Genomic DNA, 20,904 nt, shown 5'->3' with positions numbered 1-20,904 from the left:
CGGAGAGAATGTTCAAAAACTAGTTCATATGGATTAAATCCTAAAGATTATTGAACTGATTTCTTTACAGCAAACAATTCTAAATGACGTCTTTGGTCTCAATCATTTCCAGTATCAAAATAATATGAATGAATCATAGTTTGCAAAGTTTGATGAAATATTTCTAAAGCCTTATGGCTTTCAGGGTCATAGTCAGAAGATTCGAATTGTTGGATTCATAATTCATGTAGAACTTGCTGGAAAAAATTCAGACATAAAAGTTGACCCTTGATCAGATTAGACAGATCTGGGAAGGCCAAAACCTGAGTTGAAAAAAAAACTTTATCCATGATTTTACTGTCTGTTTAATTTTAATATTCCTCGAAAATTTTCTCTGGAAATCTTGTAGACGCACACATTATAGTCAACAAGTATTGGTTGCCTGACCTGGTATTAGGTAAGCGATCGAAACAATCTACCATTATCCTGCTAAATAGTGCGTCAAATGCAGGAATACGTTGCAGATTGGTCTTAGGTATATTCTGATTGGGTTTTCCTACGATTTGATAAGTATGACAAGAGCTATAGTATTTACAAACATCACTTTTAACTTTTTTAAAGTGATTTTAGATCACGTGATAGGTTTTACTGATCCCTAAATGACCAGCCGAATGAGTTTCATGGTCCAGACTAAGAATTTCCTGTCTATACGACTTTGGAATTTAAGTTTGATAGTTCACCGATCACTCGTCACCAGCAGGTACCTCAGGCGGTCTTCATTTTCGCATAAGGGCCCCATTTTTAGGAAAATAACACGCAGGTACGTCTGCGGCTTCAAACTTGCTAATAGCCCGATGAAACAAACAGGAGATCTCAGGATCTTTTTCCTGTTTGACGACAAGTGATTGTCGTTGTCACTCTAATTGAAACAAAGAGAATGAGTAGTAAAAAGAGAATCACTGTGATCAATACCTTCTGATTGATCCAAACGAAGAGTAAGGGTGACCTCATCTAAAGCCTGACCAATACTTGTCGTGGGTAAATTAATAATTTCCTTCTCAAGAGCTTTCGTTGCCATAATTCTAATAACTGCGAAAGCTGTGTCTAATTAAATAAATTTCTTTTTCAGCAGAATCGACCTTTTGATCCAAAACAATACGCGACAGTTACAAGTGGATTAACCACAACCTTATCTCCAGCTAGGTCATTGCCTAGTAATATCAATAACCTCGATGGATAAAGACTACACTGTTCAGACTATCACTGGTCCTGAAACTAAGTCTGATCACAAACTTACACATTGGAGAGGAGCATTAACAAAGCCATTCTCTATTCCCTGAATAAGAACACTCTCATTAGAAGAAGACTTTTCAGATGAAGGCAAAGTACCTGACAATAAAAGACTCTGAGAAGCTCCTGTGCCTCTTAAATTTTTAATAGGCATATGATTGGCAGAATCAATAATGGGTGATATAGAACCGTTCAACATGAATGGTTCATAATTCTCCATAATATTATCAAACTGGAATTAGTTTGACCCAACAAATGTATTGCTTTCAATACACGACAGTGACCCTAACGTCTTAGAAATAAGATTGTATGGAATAAGCTGCTTAGTTTTCAATTTGTAGCAATCGGGTAAAACGTGCCCTCTATTCTTGCAATAGATACACGTAGGAAGAGACAAGGACTTCTGATCAGTCTTATAAGAAACTTGATTTTTAGAAGTTATTCCAAAGTGAAATTTGGAAATGCTCGCATTAGACTGAAATAGCTGGGGGGGGGGGGGGTAGGGTTAACAGAACAGTGGAAGACTTAGTGTCAAAATAAATTTTATGAGCTAAGGAATACCCGTCAGCAGTACGAGCAGCAATTTCTAAAGTTTCGACCATGTGTTAATCAAGGTAAGTCTTAATGTCACTATGGACGCAATTCTTGAACTATTCAACTAATATCAGTTGTCTGAGGTTTTCGTAATCTTGACCAACTTTCTTGGCTAAGAACCACCTATCAAATAACTGCTTTTTTATCTTGAAAATTCGACATGGGTTCGCCTAGTTTCTTTTTTTTATAGTTCCTAAACTATTGCCGATATTCCTCAGGTACCAACTCATAACCCTTCAAGATACATTCCCTAACCAGATCATAATCAGCACTTTGCTGTTCTGACAAGGAAGTATCGATGCCACAAGCATTGCCAAAAGTGCACTTTGTAAAAACAGAATCCACTTCTCTCTTGACCATTTAAAGTTTTCATAATTTTTTCAAAATGAGGAAAATATTGTTTTACTTCTTTTTCCTTTAAAGGGGGTGCTAATCTAATATTTATAGTAACATCAAAACTTGAATTTGTGTGTAAAGTGGGGACGTGCTTTCCCTTCCCAGCTCTAATTGCATTACTTAATCGAAATTCCCTTTCTAACTTCTCTCTATCTCTCGTTCATTGTATTTTTCATTCTTCTTTCTGTAATTGCATTTGTCTCTCTCTCCTCTTTCTGTAATTGCAATTCTCTTCCTTCTTTCTGAAGCTCAAGCTTTTAAGCTCTGTGTTTTAATTTTAATTCCATTGCTTTTACGTTAGGAGTCTGATGCAGACTTACTGATCAAAAACCAAAGCACTTTAATCCAAAAGATTCTTTTCCACCAAATAATGGACCAAAATATTTTTTATTTCATGCTTTGTTTAAGAAGCCTTCGCCTCAGAAAGATCATATTTCTGGCAAGCTGGAGTAATACATCCTTTTTCCAGGAGTCAAACTGTTCCTGGGTAGGATTTGAAATAAAGTCCTCCACTCTAGATGACATTGTAAAAGCCTTTTGGTTTCAAAATAGATTTCTAAAAGTGAAATAATACCTGTGACTTAGAAAATGCTAAGACGATGGTGAATTTAAATTTCAAAAACAAAGTTTTCTGAAATATTTTAGAAAAATTCGTATATCGTCGACGCGAACCCAATTTTCTTATACAACTCGATGGTCATACAATACGTAATACAAACAAATGAGAATCAACAAGCCTTTAAAATTCAAGAAATAATTTATTTTCCTAGAATATAAAGTGAAAAGTAATAAAAATAATTTACGGTATTGCGAATTAAATCCCAAATAATCCTAGAATTACAGACTTTAGTCCTAGTGATTAAAGGTCTGGAAGTGCTGGTGTGTCTGTGGTGGCATTTCATGGGGAATTTTGCTATGTATGTTTTATATATATATATATATATATATATATATATATATATATATATATATATATATATATATATATATATATATATATATATATATATATTACAATTTTCAGTTTTATATTTTTATTATTTTTCATTACGTGCTATTGTAATGTAAATTTATTCACTAGAGATGATACCTTTTTCAGAAATAGTTTGACTTGACTGTTCGTTTTGTAAACACTAGGTGTTGATCTAGATCCTGACCTTGATTCAAAATTAGTAGCAAACCCATAAATAAGTTCTATTTTTATTTTAAAATGATTGGATCTTGTCAAGGTCATGATGGGACTACGTGTCTAAGATGTAAACAATTTTTTTATTATTTCTTAGAGTAAAATGATTGGTTTTCGTCAGAGCCACACTGGGTGTACGTGATCTTTAACACGTACATAATTTCGACGAGGTTCTGGAACATGATCACGTGACCCTCTTTTTGCGTTTTAGAATACGATATAACCTTTGTTTTGCAGAGATATTCTCAGTAGTAGCTGGGCTTTTTCTTGTACTGGAAGGTGTGTGGTGTGCTGTTTGGAGTTATTTCAAATTACTTGGATTCAAAAGGATTAATTATTTTTTCCTGGAAAATACGTGTGCTCATGTAAGATTCTTGATCAAAGACAGTTCTTATAAAAGAAAATTTATTCAGATTTCCAAAACTGTAGTGATATTTCTTGTTTCTACAAGGAACTGTAGACTTCAACACTACATGTTACAACATACATCATCGTCTTCTATATTGGATTCTTCGTCGGGACTAGAACGTGAAATCAGTAGAACATTTAATTAGGACTTCTAAAATTTTATTCATGGATTATTCTTGATTATTTTTGGATTTGATTCTAAAAACCGTAATTTCGTATTTTTTCATTTGTACAGAATTTTTCCGGGGAAATAAATTATATTTTTCAAAGCTTGTTGTTTTCACTGTTTCTTGTTTTACTGTTTATTCGAGCCTAAACACGTAACATAAGAATTTCCAAAGTTCAAGACTTAGACTGAGATAACTATGTTGTTTACGAAACCAAAACGATTCAGGACAGATAGATAATGAGCTTGATTTTGGATAAGGTCAAGTCCGAAATATCATTATCCATAGAATTTACCGAAAATAAAAACAATAAAAAACTAACAAACAATGCAAATTATACTGAAATCTTATTTTTTCGTTAACGTATTTTTGTATTTGGAGTTCGTGCTTAGGAATTTTTTTCGCACCTCATCGTTGATTACATAAATCTATACTACAGCATTCGCAATTTTAAGAGCTGTTCATCCTAATTGGGGTGGGGAGGAATAATATAACGAAACAACCCTGAATACGGAAATAATGGTCGAATAATGTACGTAATTAGAAAATTAGGTAAAATGGGTGATAAAATATCTTTGCCTAAGAAAATGAGAATATTCTATTCATACATGTATTTATGACAGCTTAACGAAATATGTTTTAGCCCATAAAAATGTAACAAAATAGTGAGACGGTCAAAAATAACCACATTTCCGGAGAAACAGGTGGGAGGGTGCGGACAATTCTCCTTTGCAAAGTACGTAATTTTAATGCTGAATAGCATTTCCTACGGTCTGTACTGCTGAGTAACATATCATACAGTCTGTACTGCTGAGTAGCATTTCGTACAGTCTGTACTGCTGAATAGCATTTTTTACAGTCTGTACTGCTGAGTAGCATTTTCTACAGTCTGTACTGCTTAGTAGCATTTTCTACTGTCTGCACTGTTGAGTAGCATTTCCTACAGTCTGTACTACTGACTAACAGTTGCTACAGCCTGTACTGCTGAGTAGCATTTCATACAGTTTGTGCCGCTGAATAGCATTTTCTACGGTCTAATGTACTGAAAAGTATTTCCTACTGTCTGTACTGCTGAGTAGCGTTTCCTACAGTCTGTATTGCTGATTAACAGTCCTACAGTATGTACTGCTGCGTAGCATTCCCTACAGTCTGTACTGCTGACCAGCATTTCGTGCAGTTTGTAGTGCTAAAGAGCAGTTCCTACAGTATGTAGTGCTGAAGAGTAGTTCCTACAGTCTGTAGTGTTGAATAGCAGTTCCTTCAAATAATCCAGTTTGCACTGCTGGATGGCAATGCATACAATCTACGGTGCTGAATAGCAGTTCCGTTAGTTTGCACTGCTGAATAGAAGTTCTTACCGTCCAGTCTGCACTGCTAAATAGCAGTTCTTACAATATAGTCCGCGCTGTTGAATATCAGTTCCCACAGTCTGTAGTGCTGAATATCAGTTCCCACAGTCTGTAGTGCTGAATATCAGTTCCTTCAGTCTGCACTGCTGAATAGCGATTCTTACAGTCTGCAGTTCTGCATATTCATTTTACTCGGGCAAGAAAATACTCTCATATTATCGCATAGTCAAGGAAATAAATTTATTGCCACTAATTATAAGAAATGATAAAAGTAAACTTTGGATTTTCGCTTGAGTAACTTTGATTGCTTGTGAATGAACTTTACTCTTTAACGTTTAAGAGTCATGACTGGACTTTTTGTGTGTTTGATTCTCTAAATATTTTCATGTACTGTTTTAGAACAGCCCGAGACGAATTCAGATTTTCCACTGCTAAATACATCATTATATTTCCAAGATTCATGCATGGTGAACTCACAATTGTTAAACAATGGTTTGTCTGGAAAACCTGCTGCATATAATTTATTAAGCATACGCTTGACTAAATGTTGAATAATATATATGTCATTTTTGATAAAGCTAAGTTGATGTATACCATTCATTATTTTATGATAGGGAAAAGCTGAATAGAATTGATCGGTCATGGATTAACTCTGTTGCCAAACTGCATAATTTATGAATTACAATAGATTTAGTCTCTGCATAGTGCCGAGCAATTAGCCTTGTACTCCAAGATAAGATGTTATTAAGAAAAAGATTTCCTACAAAGATGAAACATTATATAGTCAAAATTATCACTTTTGAATAATAATAATAATAATAATAATAATAATAATAATAATAATAATAATAAAGACTTCATTTAGAGAAGGTAACTCAGTTAGTTACAGAACTAATATACCTTGAGGCCCTCAAGCTGTTATGTACAGCATATACAGTATAGACACCATGATGTGAAGAATCTGGCTTGACACTAAATAATTAAGTGATTTTAAAAAATCAAAGTATCAAGCCTGGAACATATACACAGGCATATGTGAACACATAAACATATATAAAATATAAAATATCATCCTGCACTGAAAAATTCAACTGTGAAAAATAATGCAAAATTACAGAAAATATGGCGGTATTTATGGTACTAGAACTGTTAAATTGTCTAAAGATTTCATTCATTTGAGACACTGATTATGAAAAGAAGAAATGCTAGGAGCCTGCCTTATGTCACTGGGAATGTTGATCCATACCAGTATACCAATATATTGAAAACTTCTTTATAACGATTCTTTCTTTGGTCTTGGTATTTGGTAATTTTTGCTTCTTATAGATCTTAAATTTGGAGCACCAACGTCATCTCTTTGGTGAAAGATATTGCCTAGACAGACAGGAATGGCTCTTCTGGATACTTTATACATAGATTTGGCCTTTCTAAGAAATATTCTTTCATGTATTGTTAAAACCTTTATATTATTCATTGCGTCCAGGAAATTATCTCTACAATGAGCCAAAAATATACATTTGATCTAGAATTAAATGGCAAGCCTTCTTTTGGAGTCTTAAAAAAAGTGTTGTTATGTTTGAATTAGAGGTCTTACCCCAAATTACATTACAATAGTCCAGATATGGCTGAAAAAAACTTTTATAAATGATGACCCTATACTGCAGAGGAATGTATGTTTTTATTTTCTTCAGTAGCCAAAGATAAGAATGAACCTTTTTTGAAACATGTTTAATGTGAATAGACCAAGAAAAAATGTTATCTACGAATACACCAAGAATTTTATCATGAGAGGTCATATCAAGGCTTACATTGTCAAATAGAACCAGGAGTTTGTCGCTATCTAGCCTTGCTCGTTTTTGTTGTGTTGTAACTAGTAGGACTTTCATTTTTTCTGTATTTATGATCATACTGTTTTCCTTGCACCATACTTGAAGTCTGTTGAGAGCATCTTGTAAGATATTTTCAAGTACTGTTTCGGTTTTACCAATCTCATTCAGTGTAGTATCATATGCATGGAGGTCAGTCGAAGAAATTGAAGTTCAGTCTTAAGAGCCTTATGTCACGTGTTTAGGCTCGAATAAACAGTAACACAAGAAAGAGTGAAAACAACAAGCTTTAAAAATACAATAATTTTCTTCCACGGAAAAATTCTGTAAAAATGAAAACAAAAGAACTTACTGTTTCATAGAATCAAATCCTAAAATAATCCAAGAATAATCCAAGAATAAAATTTTAGTAGTCCTGATAACAAAATATTCTACTGATCTCACGTTCGAATCCCGACGAAGAATCCAAGATGGAAGACGATGACGTATGCTGCAATCGATAGTTTTGAATTCTACAGCTTCATGTAGAAACAAGAATTATCACTCCGGTTTCTGATAGCTGAATAAGTTTTTATTAAAAAAACTGTTCTTGTTCCACAATATTACATGAGCACACGTATTTTCCAGAAAAGTAACAGAATTAATCCTTTTGAATCCAAGTAATCTGAAATAACTCCAAACCAAGTAATTTGAAATAACTCCAAACAGCACAACATACAACTAACAGTTTAACAGCCCAGCTTCTACTGAAATTACTTCTCCAAAACATGGTTTATATCGTATTATTAACGTAAACAAGGGATCACGTGATAATCTTCTCGAAGGCTATAGAAGGCTAGTACTTGTTAGAGATCACGTTTACCCAGTGTGACCCTGACGAAAACCACATTTTACTCTAAGAAATAAAAAAATACAAAAGATTGTTTGCATATTAAAGACAAAGTCCCATCATGACCTCGAAGACAACCAATCATTTAAAAATGATATAGAACTTGTTTACGATGGTTGTTACAGATTCTGAAACAACGTCAGGATTTAGATCAACACCTGGTGTTTATAAACTAACAGTCAAGGTCAAACTATTTTCTGAAAAAAGTATCATCTCTAGTAAATAAATTTACATTACAATATCATTTAATGAAAAATATTTTTAAAAAAAACAAACTAACAAACAATTAAATTGAAATAAATATATATTAAATCAGATATAATTAAATCAAGTAAACATAACAAGAGGTAAGTCGTTGATAAATAGAATGAATTACAGAGATCCAAGGATACAGCCCTGTGGTACTCCACAATTAATATTTTTACTTTGAGAAAGTTTACCATTTAAAGGTACTTTTTGTACTGTATTGCTTAAGTAAGAAGTAAACCAGTTTAGGGAGTTTTCACTGCTTTGATTGATTTTTAGTTTTACAAGCAAAATTTCATGTTCTACAAGATAAAAAGCGTTACGAAAATCAACCGTAATAGTGCCTACCATTTCTCCTTGATCTAATGCTTACAGCCATTTATCAAGCAAAGATACAAGTGCAGTTTCACAGGAGTTTCCTTGGGATCTATCTACAGTGTTCATATAATCACTAATACATAGTTGCATGGGCCTGTCGACATTTATTAGTTGAATTTGTCGGTTACGAGGTACACGTACTGTAACTTATTTATCGCTTTGTTATAGTTGTTGTTTCTTAAACCTATTATAATGTTCTAAAAATCTTTTATTATTATTAATTATATATGAAAATGTCCAAAACGGTTCTCTTTTCTCTCTCTCTCTCTCTGGACCATGGTAGCAAGATACAGACGAAAATCCATCAAAATACGAGCGTTTGGGAATGAATTGCCCACTGAACTTAGAAACAAAGACACAGTGATCCCATCCCATTCAAGAGTGCTCTCAAAACTCACTTATTTCGACTGCAAGAACAAACTTAAAGACCAAATAATGTTTCCTACCTTAAATATTCTCAGCATGTTTTTTGTATGTTTTCTAATTTCATGGTGTTTGTGTTTGTCTTATAGGTGTTGTCTAATGTTGTATAGCGCTTAGAGCTTCTAAAGATTAGGCGCTATACAAAGTCCTCATTATTATTATTATTTTAACTTGCGTCATGCGACGATGTCTCTAGATCTATGAATGGTGGTAAAGTTAAGACAAACTGTCCAAAGGAGAGAGAGAGAGAGAGAGAGAGAGAGAGAGAGAGAGAGAGAGTTTTATGGTCGGTAGTAAAGTTAACTAAAGCATAATAATGACTTAGGTCAGCTGTAAATATATTAAAATATTTTAATTACCTCTTGTTGGTTCGTCATTTCGCTTAGTTTCTATTCTACGCTAATTTCCATACACCAGTACGTGAATGCTTGAGCATTCAGTATGTACAAGAGGCTAATGTACTCTACTTTCTTCATAAAAAAATTTTTCATGTTTAAATCATAAGTGTGTCTTATAATGATTTAATCAATGTGAATTAAAATAGAAACTCCCATGTGAATAAAAATAGAAGCTCAAAAAGAAAACAATCAACTTATCAGTATGCAAATGTGACTGTGAACAAGTGGATAAGGAATAGAACTACATTTCGTAGCGGACAGACTCGCAGGCCTCGTTTCCTTTTAATGAAATATTTATACATCTCGTGGTATATCAGTGATACGTTGTACATACTATACAAATTATATATATATATATATATATATATATATATATATATATATATATATATATATATATACACACAAAATTGTCTCATTTATGATGACGTTTTACTGCAAAATCTCGTATACGTTTCCATTCAAGTGGTATCAGAAAATAAAAACAAATATCAACAAACAATCGACTTACGCGTTCTACAATTAAGCAAGAAAAAGTATTTGTCTGTAATAAGGTATAAATTGTTCACGTGGATGCAATAAGGCAAACATATATTGTTGACAAACAAGCATATCAATCATTCAACGATGTTATCATATTAGCATATAAAACATACAAAGATAATGTTAAACAAGCATATAAAACCTACAACGATGTTGACATACAAGCATATAAAGCATACAAAGATATTGTTATACAAGCATATAAAACATACAACGATGCTGACATACAAGCATATAAAACATACGACGATGTTGACATACAAGCATATAAAGCATACAACGATATCATATAGGCATATCAAACATGCAACGCAGTTGACATACAAGCATAAAAAACATGCAAAAAATGCTGACATACAGGCATATAAAACATACAACGATTAATACAACTACATCATGACAGTGATATTTTAAAAAAAAGCAATATGGGCTCATAGAGCAAAAAACAAAAAGAGGAGATGGCATACGGGCGTTTTAAGACATCCTTAAACAAAGCCTGAAAATATAAATTTTGATGAAGGGAAAGAGTTTTATAGCAAAAGGAGTCAGGGATTTGTTGGACAAAGAAGCCACCAATCTCAATCTATTCAGAAAAAAAAGGAATCTGATGTGGAAAGGTTTCACAGAACACTCAAACTAGATCGTGGAAGTATTTTCAAAGTTCTTATAGAGACTCATACAATTATTCGATCAAATATATATATATTCCCTGCATAAAATATTTACCGCAAACAATTTAGGACATTCATAATAAAACCTGCCATCACAAAGAATTGCGACAAAGCTGACAAAAACTCAGTTGATTTGAAAAGATATTTTTTATATCATGAAGTAAAAACCTGTATACCTTTCATAGTGTGCGGTCTTACAGATTTTGAAAATCCAGTTTTCATAGATATCCAGTTGTCAATGAAACTGAGCTACTGGAACAAATTGGACTCGTAGCTGTACTAACAGTTTGTAAAGTGTAATAATTGCACAGAAAAAGGCAGGTGGGTGATTTGAAGAAGAAAAGAAAAACGAAATATGAGACACAAGTGATGCAGAGCTTGTATAAAATAAACATGATTAATATGGAATTAAAATTACTTCTGTTTCAGACTTTCACCTAATGGTAATTTTTTGCTACCTTTCAAAATTGATTTTTACATTTGGTTCTCTGTGGCTTCTCTCCAGCATTATTAAATATCCCCAGATATCACATAAATAAGGCTCTTTTACATTTTACTCTTCTCAACTGTTCTTGTAAAACAGCCTTTCAGTTTGGGTCTTTTTCCATGCAGATATCTTTTTTTGAGGTCTTAAATTTCTTTTCATATTTTTAAACATCAAGTTTCATGAACACTGTTTTAAATTTTGAGAACATTTGAAACATTGACATATACCCTTAATTCTCTTGCTTCTTCCGCAACGATTAGTCTTTTTTTCTGAAGTTCGAAGTTTTCCAGTTTGAAGTGTTCGTGGTTATCGTTGGTCATAGTCTTTGCTTCAAATGGTTCATTTGTGTATTATACATACTTCTATATTTCCACAAAACTGTAAGTTAACATTTTTCGGCATGTAGTTGATCTTCATTTTCTAATTGTTTCTGTAACACTTATCATACATTTTATTTTATAGTCCGCAATTTTTACTTCTCAAATAAAAAACGATCTCTGGGTTTCTCTCTGTTGACTTAGGTAATGAACGTTTTTGGCAACAATTTTGACTGAATTTTACGAAATATTTGCAACTAGAATCTCTATAGACTCGCATTTTCTTAAAATAGTCTTCTTTGTACAAAACTCTTAACTAATAGTTCCTAAGATACGTAGTAAAAGATTACCACTGGCGAGATTATGATATTAAAAGCCACTTACCTAAGGTCATCAATTCATGTTTGAATGTGTGTATCTACCACTTCATCTTCTTCATATTGAAGATTTTTAACTTCTTTCACTTCAATATGTTCGCCACCTGCAGACATCATTGGGTCGTTTAAATTGCGAAGACAAAGATTAAGTCACAGTGGTAAAAGAGCTGGGATTCACCACAAGTGACGTTTCGTCAATTTCATTTTTCATTTCTTTTCTCCCGTAACCTGGCCGGTCGTAGAGGCGCCACTGATGACTTTGCGACAATCTCTACCTTTTGTCCTGTTCTCCACTGCTCCTTAGGACTTTGCGAAGTCCAAGCCTGTCCATCCTTTCATGTTATCTTCCCATCTCTTCTGCTCTCTTCCTCATGTTCTCACTCCTGTCACTGTGTCTTGTAGGATTGTCTTTGGCAGGCCAGACGACCGTGAGACGTGACCATACCATCTTAGTTTGCGTTTCTTTACAGTGGTGAGCAGATCTTCATAAGATTCAATAACACTTGAATTCTAATGCGCACCTCATTGGGAACGCAGTCTATGTATAAGATGGTATGTGTCCTTCGATAACATCTGATCTCTAAGGCATGGATTCTTCTCTCTAGTTCTGCTATTGGGGTCAGTGTCTCACATGCATACTGGAATACGGACATGACGAAGGAGCGCATAAGCTTGATGTTGGACCCAAGCCTGATGTTGCTGTTTTTCCAAATAGTCTTCAGCAAAGCCAGTGCAGTTGCTGTCTGCTGAATCCTGGAATGAACCTCAGATTTGGAAAATTCATCAGAGGCCATAGCACCCAGGTACTTGAAACTTGTCACTGTGCCCAGCTTCTGTCCACTTACTCTTATTTCCTTTTCGATGCCACTCGCGTTGTTTGTCATTGGCTTGGTCTTTTTAGCGCAGATTTGCACACCATACCTTAGCTATGCTTGGCTGAGACGGTTCACTAAGGTTTCCAGTTCTTGTTCATCTCCTGCTAAGCCATCGATATCATCAACGAAGCGCAGGTTGAGTGATTGTTCTACTCAAACACTGACACTGCTCTCATGGACTTCCAAGGTATTTGACATGATCCTTTCCAAGTACATGTTGATGAGAGTGGATGAGAGGAGGCACCCCTGCTTGACTCCGACTGTGGTTGAGAACCAATTTCCTATATTGCCATTAACGAGAACTGCTCTAGTCGTCTTGTAATACATGTTTTCTATGGTGTTGATTAGTTTCGCGTTTATATTGTTTGTCCGTATGGTGGCCCACAAAGCTGCATGCTATACCATGTCGCAAACCTTCTTGAAGTCAATGAAGACATGATAGATGTCCTGTTGATGCTGCAGATACTTTTCACAGAGGCTTCTAAAGACGAAGGTCCGCTTTATAGTGCTACCTACGGTATGTCTAGTTGGTGAAAGACCTGACTAAAGAGAACAGCAGAGATCCTGGACACTCGATCCAGGACAAGGTGGTAAGAGTCTAACAGAAGACCAAAATATTATTAACAGATGGATATAATACTGTCCTGAGCTTTACAGTCATGGGACTTCTTGAGACAAAGCTGAATTAAACATCCCACTGACCACAAGAAAGGTTGACCACCCGATCCTTGGGAAGAAGTAGAGGCTGCAATAAAAGCACTCAAGAAAGGGAAGTTGGCTGGGGTAGATAAATATACCAACAGAATCTGTTCGAACAGGAGGCACCTAACTCACTGTTTGAACCCCCTCCTCTCTCTCTCTTAATCGTGTTTTCTTGTCTAAATGCCACTCTTTTAACACCTCTACGGTCTATCTCTTTGCAGATTTTGTGTTCTAACCTCCTTTAGATACCTCTGTTTGAACATCTCCAATATCTCTGCTGATGTTGTTTTCTAACCGTGGCTAGGTAACTATTTGAACACCTCTACTGTCTCAACTGATCTTCTGTGCTAATCGTGTCTAGATAACTATGTTTGAACACCTCTAATGTCTCTGCTGATCGTGTGCTTGCAGGTAGAAACTTCCAAATTATTGAACTAGTACACCGGAAAGGCAAGCTTAAGTAATTTCAGATTTCAGATCGTGGACTGAGTTACTATGCTAAAAGAAAAAGACAAAAAAAAAAAAAAAAAAAAAAAAAAAAAACCACCGCGAAAACCCGACCCTGCCCTCTCCTAAAAAAAACCGTTCTGACAGCTGGTAGGGGAAATGTACATTAATATATTTGTACATCATTGCTGCGTTTGATTGTCCACCCGTTGTCAAAAGTGATTCAATTAAACTGGGGTGGGACGTGGGGGTATGGAAGACCAGTAGATGGCGGGGGATTTACTTGAGGTTTTGGTGACAGTTGTTCATTAGCGCGTAGGCTCGACATATGCAGGTCCTGGCCAAGTTGTCTCCTAGAGCGTATCCTCGACATATGCAGGTTCTGGCCAAGTTGTCTCCTAGAGCGTATCCTCGACATATGCAGGTCCTGGCCAAGTTGTCTCCGATGTAAATGGCTTCATGAAGTTTTGCAGTCACACCAAAGCTAACTATTGTATCTTAACTATACCCTTTCACCTTATGTACGATACCGTGAATAATAAGGATGATGATAAGCGGGAGCTGTTTCCATACATCAGGTATACACGAGTCGTTGTCATTAAAGTGACGTTTACAGAGGAATTCAATTTGACGGTGCTAAATAGCAGTGCGGTTCGTCCTCGACCAAGATATTACAATATTGTTCTTATAGGAGTGGTAAAGTGAACACAAGGAACATAAATAATATCGTGGGAATCGTGGGATTCGTGGGAACTAAATTTGTTGCCAGGATATCTGATCATGTAGGAAATATAACTTTTAGATTGTTTCATCTTGAGCTGTTTATGTTTAATTACCTAATGTGTATGTGTGTGTACACTTTACAAAATGTTAGCACACACACACACACACACACACACACACACACCAATTAAGCATAAATAGCTCAATATGTAGCAAGCTAAAAGTGTACTGCACACTCAGTAGGAGGAACACATTGGTTTACCGCATGTTCGGTCCTCATCAAAGAAAGAGAAAACCAATAAGTAAAGTCAAAAATATTATATGACAATATAACTGATATGCTATTAAAGACAGTACACATGCTGTCAAATATCGTCCTTTCCTTTCCATTGTTCTAACATTCAAAGATAATAATAATAATAATAATAATAATAATAATAATACAACATACATTATGCAGTTTGCGTATTCAATATATTTGACAAAATTAGTAAAAGTAAGAAAAAAGAAAAATGAATAAATATTAGCATAAAGAGGGAAAATTAATGTTGTTACGATGAAATTTAGTTACGTTTTTTTTTTTTTTATGCCAATTAGACATATTTACATGATGGTTAGGACAGTATAACATAAATTACAAATTTAGCTTATTCGAGTCATACGAGTATCATGGATGTGTTGTTTAACTGACATGTTTATGATACACCTACTATTGTGTAACAAATTATAATCTTTCATTTATACCACGTATAATTTCATATTGTCAAGTTTCTGAATCTAACTCGAGCATATCTTTTACTGGATGCAACTAATCCCATATTGGAGGGTGAAAATCTATATTGGATAGAAGGGAGGTTATTTTTGTTCTTTTATGAAAGCATATATATTTAAGAGTTACTTCCCTTGTAAACAATTCTGCCATTGCTTGTCACACTATGGTAAAAATCCGGTAGAAGGATGCGAAATTTTGTGGATGGCAAGTACCAAAAATATGAAAAAGAAAACAGCAAATGATTTTGAAATGTTCAAAGGGTGGTGAAATAAAAAAAAATGCCAATTGCAAACAGAAATATTAGTGAAGTACATGAACAGGAACTTAAATTGATGCTGTTTTATTTTTTCGTCAAGGTAAGAACAACGAAGCGACGGCGTTAAGATCAAAACTCGTTAAAATCAATTCAGTACAGCCTTGAAGGACTCAAGGTCCTGAAAACAGAAAATTGGGAAACAGTCTAGAAATGTTTAAGGATAAAATAGAGTATATCTAGGTTTGGCTGGCTACGATTGGTTGATAATGAAAGTTAGATTTTAGTAAAAAGAATATTTTGAGACTGTATCCTGGTTGTAACTGGAAAATAATAGAGACATTGTTTTGTTGATGGAATTTTTTTAGACCTTTAATAAATAAAACCTTGAATTTGGAACAATCATTACTGAAATTAGCACCTGATTCTTTGGTGCGGAATTGAAAAACAAAAACAGCAACACATGTATCATACACACGTATAGCTATAAAATACCGTGAGTAAGACGGTTTTCACTACACATAAGCTATCATCCATGATGCATCTATACTTATAAATATAGGTTTGATCATGAACACTCCGAAATTCAAGGTTATTAATTTTTTAATATCATTACGTTTACGTAAATTTACTATGGGAACTGAATTAGTACCGTGAGTCCTGAAAGATATACTGCATATGTATACTGTCACTTGGGAGCGAGGAATTTAGAAGCAGTAGGGAAGTATTGTTTGAAAAGTAGAAGGAATTTGCAAAATAATGTTTGGATAGAAAGTTTAACATCAGTCCCATCACATCATACTTGTACTTTTTAGAACCTCTGATGCCCCAGCCCTCTTTTTCAGACGCATTTTGTGTACTGAGTTTTCCCTAAAACAAAACAGAATTTTTAATGGGGGTTTGCATATTTTTAAGTCTGAGGTTACATTATGTTTCAAACGGTTAATTTTTTTAATCCAAATTTGGTTTTCTGGGTTTATACCTCAATCCCTTTGTAACTTGTCGAGGATGATTTTCGTTTCTCGTGGCTATGTCTTGGTCTCCTGCTGCTGATAAAGTGAGGCTAGTATTATATCTGTTTCTATGCCGTTGCTCTTAGGTGAAATGATAATGATACGGGAGCCTTTGAGGAGTCGATTAAGTAGTGCCCATCCATTTTAATTTTCCAGTCTTGGTTTCAAAGAGGTTACTTAAGACTATCATTTTTGTGCTAATAAGGGAGTGACGTTACGAAACTATTAAGATATAAAAAGAAAACGTGTGCACGGTACAAATGATAGGCCTTCTTAAAAGAAACAGAGCTAATCTTTAGACTCTCGTAGATTATAACCGATCGCCACATCTGACAACTTCCCGCCAAAATAGCATCCATCTTTGCATCTCGAGTCGTCAAGGTGAAAAGTGATAATCTGTCTGTAATACAATGGATGCAACAAGAAACGTATTAATAAATTGAATTTTTATTTAAATTATATAGAATATTCCGATGAAAACATTTTTTGTTTATAATATACATAACTGAAATATTTGCATAAATATCTTTTTTCTGTTCAAAATCTTTGCGTAAGCGGGATTCCGTTTTTTAAAATTCAGTATCAGTCATGAACTGTTATCTTAGACTGTAGTCTTAGAGGACCGGATATAGTTGTCAGAATTACTACTCTAATAGATAATGCAAGAGAGGCACGACTACGACGATTATTACACTGGTCTACAGCCAAAATGCTTCCGAAATAAATGTAGTCAGACTTTACTAATTCTGGGTCAATGAGAACGAACTGATGCTTAAAATTCTTGATTAGCTCTAGTTTTAAAGATATGATACTGGGAATGGTGGAGGATAAGTGAGTCATAAGGGGAAGGGATCTCAACTTAAACCAGAAATGACTAAAATACAGCTTTGTCTGGATCTATGAATAAATCTATGAATGGGTTTGGACAGTACTTGCTTTTTAGGCATAACAATGAATGATGCAATCTGAAGCTGGAATTGCGTCATGCATGATACAAATTGAAATCATGTTATTCCTAGAGGTCATGGATGATGAAATCATAACTATGCTTACGTCACTCTGCTGAATAAATTACCTTATATCAGCTCTAGAAATCATACAGTATCGTGCTCAGTGTTTGTTTTTACAAAGGAACACATTTCTGTTTAGCAAAAGTGAGCAGAGATGCCTTGTACTTGTGTGAACAATGCAGATAACTTCTGCTATATTTTTTGGTGAAGTGATATTTGCATCACAAAAGCGCAGTACAACCACTATGGTTAAGAAAGCCTATCACTTTTAGTTTGGCTGCAAAATCGGGTATCACGACAAGAGGTGGGCCCCACACATATGCAGCAACACTTGTGCAACAAATCTTAGCCAGTAGTTGAACAGGAAAAGGAAATCGACGCCTTTTGCAGTGCCAATGATTATGAGAGAGCCAAAAGATCATATCAGCAATTGTTACTTTTGCGTGGTGCCTCCAGCTGGGAAAGGTGTGTCAAAGAATAAAAAAAGGCCTGTGCATTATCCAACATTCCATCAGCTATGCGCCCAGTACCACACGGGGAAGGACTATCGGTTCCTAATGCACCAGAATCATTCTCACTTGAGTCAGACGAGGAAGAGGAAGAGGATGAAACTTCTAGTCCTGAACCATCAATGTCACATGATCCATATTTTCTCCCATCCTGCTTCTCTGAGCCACACCTCATAACACAAAGTGAACTGAATGACCTTGTCAGGGATTGCGAACGATCCAAGAGCAAGGCAGAGCTGCTGGGCTCCAGACTACACCAGTGGAATCTCCTGGAAGTTGATGTTAGGGTTTCCATGTTCCGTGGCCGTCAAAAAGGATCTTCTCCCATTCTTCTTCATGAAAGGTGATCTTGTAAGCTGCAATAACATCGATGGTGTGATGGCAGCCCTCAACATCGTTCATGATCCTGATGAGTAAAGACTGTTCACTGATTCATCGAATACGGGTCTTAAATCTATTTTGCTGAATAATGGCAATGTTTTGCCATTCAGTCCATCTAAAGAAAACCTATGAAAACATGAAACAACTTTTGAGGTGCATAAACTATGACCAAACACCCGTGGCTGCTTTGTGGCGATTTGAAGGTTTTTGCTCTCTTGCCTCGTCTGCAGACTGGATACACAAAGTACTGCTGTTTTTTTTTCTGCGAATGGCATAGTCGTGCGAGAGATTCCCACCACAGGTTGGCCACTCCGACAGTCATTGGAGCCTGGGAGGAAAATTGTTCAGCATCCACCACTTGTTGAATCAAGGAAGATTTTGTTACCATCCTTGTACATCAAGCTGGTTCTGATGAAGAACTTATGAAGGCAATGGACAAAACACTAGCGGCTTTCAAGGTTTACAATTTATGATTAAATCTCTACTATCTACACAATATACATAGACGTAAAATGTAAAACTTCAGTAACATGGAATCACTAGCCAATCATTTGTTTTAATTGTCATATTTGAATTCAGCAGATCAAAATCCAAAATAAATAGCCTATTTTATCTCTGAAGCAGACGACTTCTAAAAGAAATCTTGACCAGTGTTATTATTATTATTAGTAGCAGAATAAAGCCTATATTATTTGTATGTAATTATTATATTTCAGTTGTTATAGCAGAGTGAAATTATGGGAGGAATAATCTCAGAAGCTTGCTAAGTGTAATTTGGTGTACGAAGAGTTATTTTCGATTAAGACACATAGATAAGAATCACGAACTAAGATATGTGTGTTTGCAGGTGTAACAGTGTCAATTGTTCAGGTGCTTGTACTGTGCAGGTGTCAACGTGACAAATACCCATTCTGAGTTGATGGATATGATTGGCAAGGAATTAAATCAAAGGCAGGGGACAGGAGGGCATTATTGATTCTTAATGAGGTCCGTCTGATAAGTGTGCCAGTCGAATTGGTCAGGACAAGGTGAACTGGTTACAGTATTCAAAAATGCTAAGGGTTGAGATGCTGCAGAAATAGCGTTTGTACTTGCTGAATATTTATCATAAATTAAGACTTTGCAGAGATCGGTTTATTAACGAAATTGCGAACTATGTGGAATTTTCTGAACCTCGATAAGCGTGTGTTAATTTTGATGATTAAATAATGCTAAACTCCTGCTTGGTTAAGTAACAATTAGGGGTCTGTCCTTCCATGCCAAGTTTTGTGTTTTATAATTGTCTCAAGATTAATGTTTGAATTTATTTATCTAACAAGTTAATACATTATTTTCTTGATAGAAGTCTGAAGATAATTTTTTTTAATTCAATGGTCTTGAATGTTATATGTCTCATGCATTCCAAGAATTCATACATTTTTTTCTTGATAGGAGTCTTGAGATAATTTTTTGAAATTATTCTTTTATATAAGCTGACTTTTTTATATAATATATTACAGTCCACATCGTTATTGGTAAGGTGAAAAATTAGCTAGAGCGACAAAGGTCAGACATGGGGATGCAAAAATGGCCAAACAAGCGCTGTGGCAAAAATGTGGCTACCTTTGCCATTAAAAAATTTCTGCGGTTTGGTTTGATGCCCAAACACCGGATAAGGTTCATCAGGCTGGTCTTTTATTTCTTCCACATGAGGAATTAAAAGTTGTTCCAGAGAATAAAAACTACAACCAAAGATTATTTTAATGCGTTCACGTATCAGTGCATTGGATCAATGAATCACAAGGTAATTTACAATCACATGATGTCCAAATGCGTAGGTGGCACGTCCGTCAGGGAATATCCATCGCTTGGTGTCAAGCAGTGAGAAACTCACTTTGGTGCATTGAGATATACCCATGTGATGTTTCTTCGACCTAATCATATTTTGTAGTGTGTGTGAATTAAGATCGCTCGCGCAAACACTCCATATAGATCTCATGTTTGAGATCTTTTTTCACCAAGGCATGAGGATCTTCTTTTGCCTTTTTAAAGTCCTCGCAGGATCCACTGATACAACTGTAAGTGCCTATCGCGATCGAATATAATTTGGGTCGAAGTCCCACGTATGCCTCTATTGGTTTATCCGAGCATTCGTCTTTTAACATATCAACAACCCTTTGTATTAGCGTTGATAAACAAAGTTCATTCTTTCGTACAATCACTGTTATCAAATTCGTAGGCGAATGTGCTTGATGCGATATCTGAATAAATGTCGTCGGTGTTGATAAGTAAGAAGTGAATCCGTCCGTGAAGAAA

At 35.1% G+C, this 20,904-nt stretch overlaps 1 protein-coding gene across 1 annotated transcript; it reads right to left on the bottom strand.

Moving 5' to 3' along the window:
• Positions 1-12,388: 12,388 nt before the first annotated feature.
• Positions 12,389-12,808, bottom strand: LOC149781799 (uncharacterized). The gene has a single exon (XM_089935013.1). The coding sequence runs from the start codon at positions 12,806-12,808 to the stop codon at positions 12,389-12,391; it is 420 nt and encodes a 139-aa protein (XP_089791139.1).
• Between the last annotated feature and the right edge of the window lie 8,096 nt (positions 12,809-20,904).

This window comes from Sinohyriopsis cumingii, chromosome 15, assembly GCF_028554795.1.
Source record: "Sinohyriopsis cumingii isolate HCF-2022 chromosome 15, ASM2855479v2, whole genome shotgun sequence".
In the NCBI taxonomy this organism is placed as follows: Eukaryota; Metazoa; Mollusca; class Bivalvia; order Unionida; family Unionidae; genus Sinohyriopsis; species Sinohyriopsis cumingii.
Note: the sequence above shows the minus strand (reverse complement) of the source record. Positions and strands in the feature narration are given on the sequence as shown.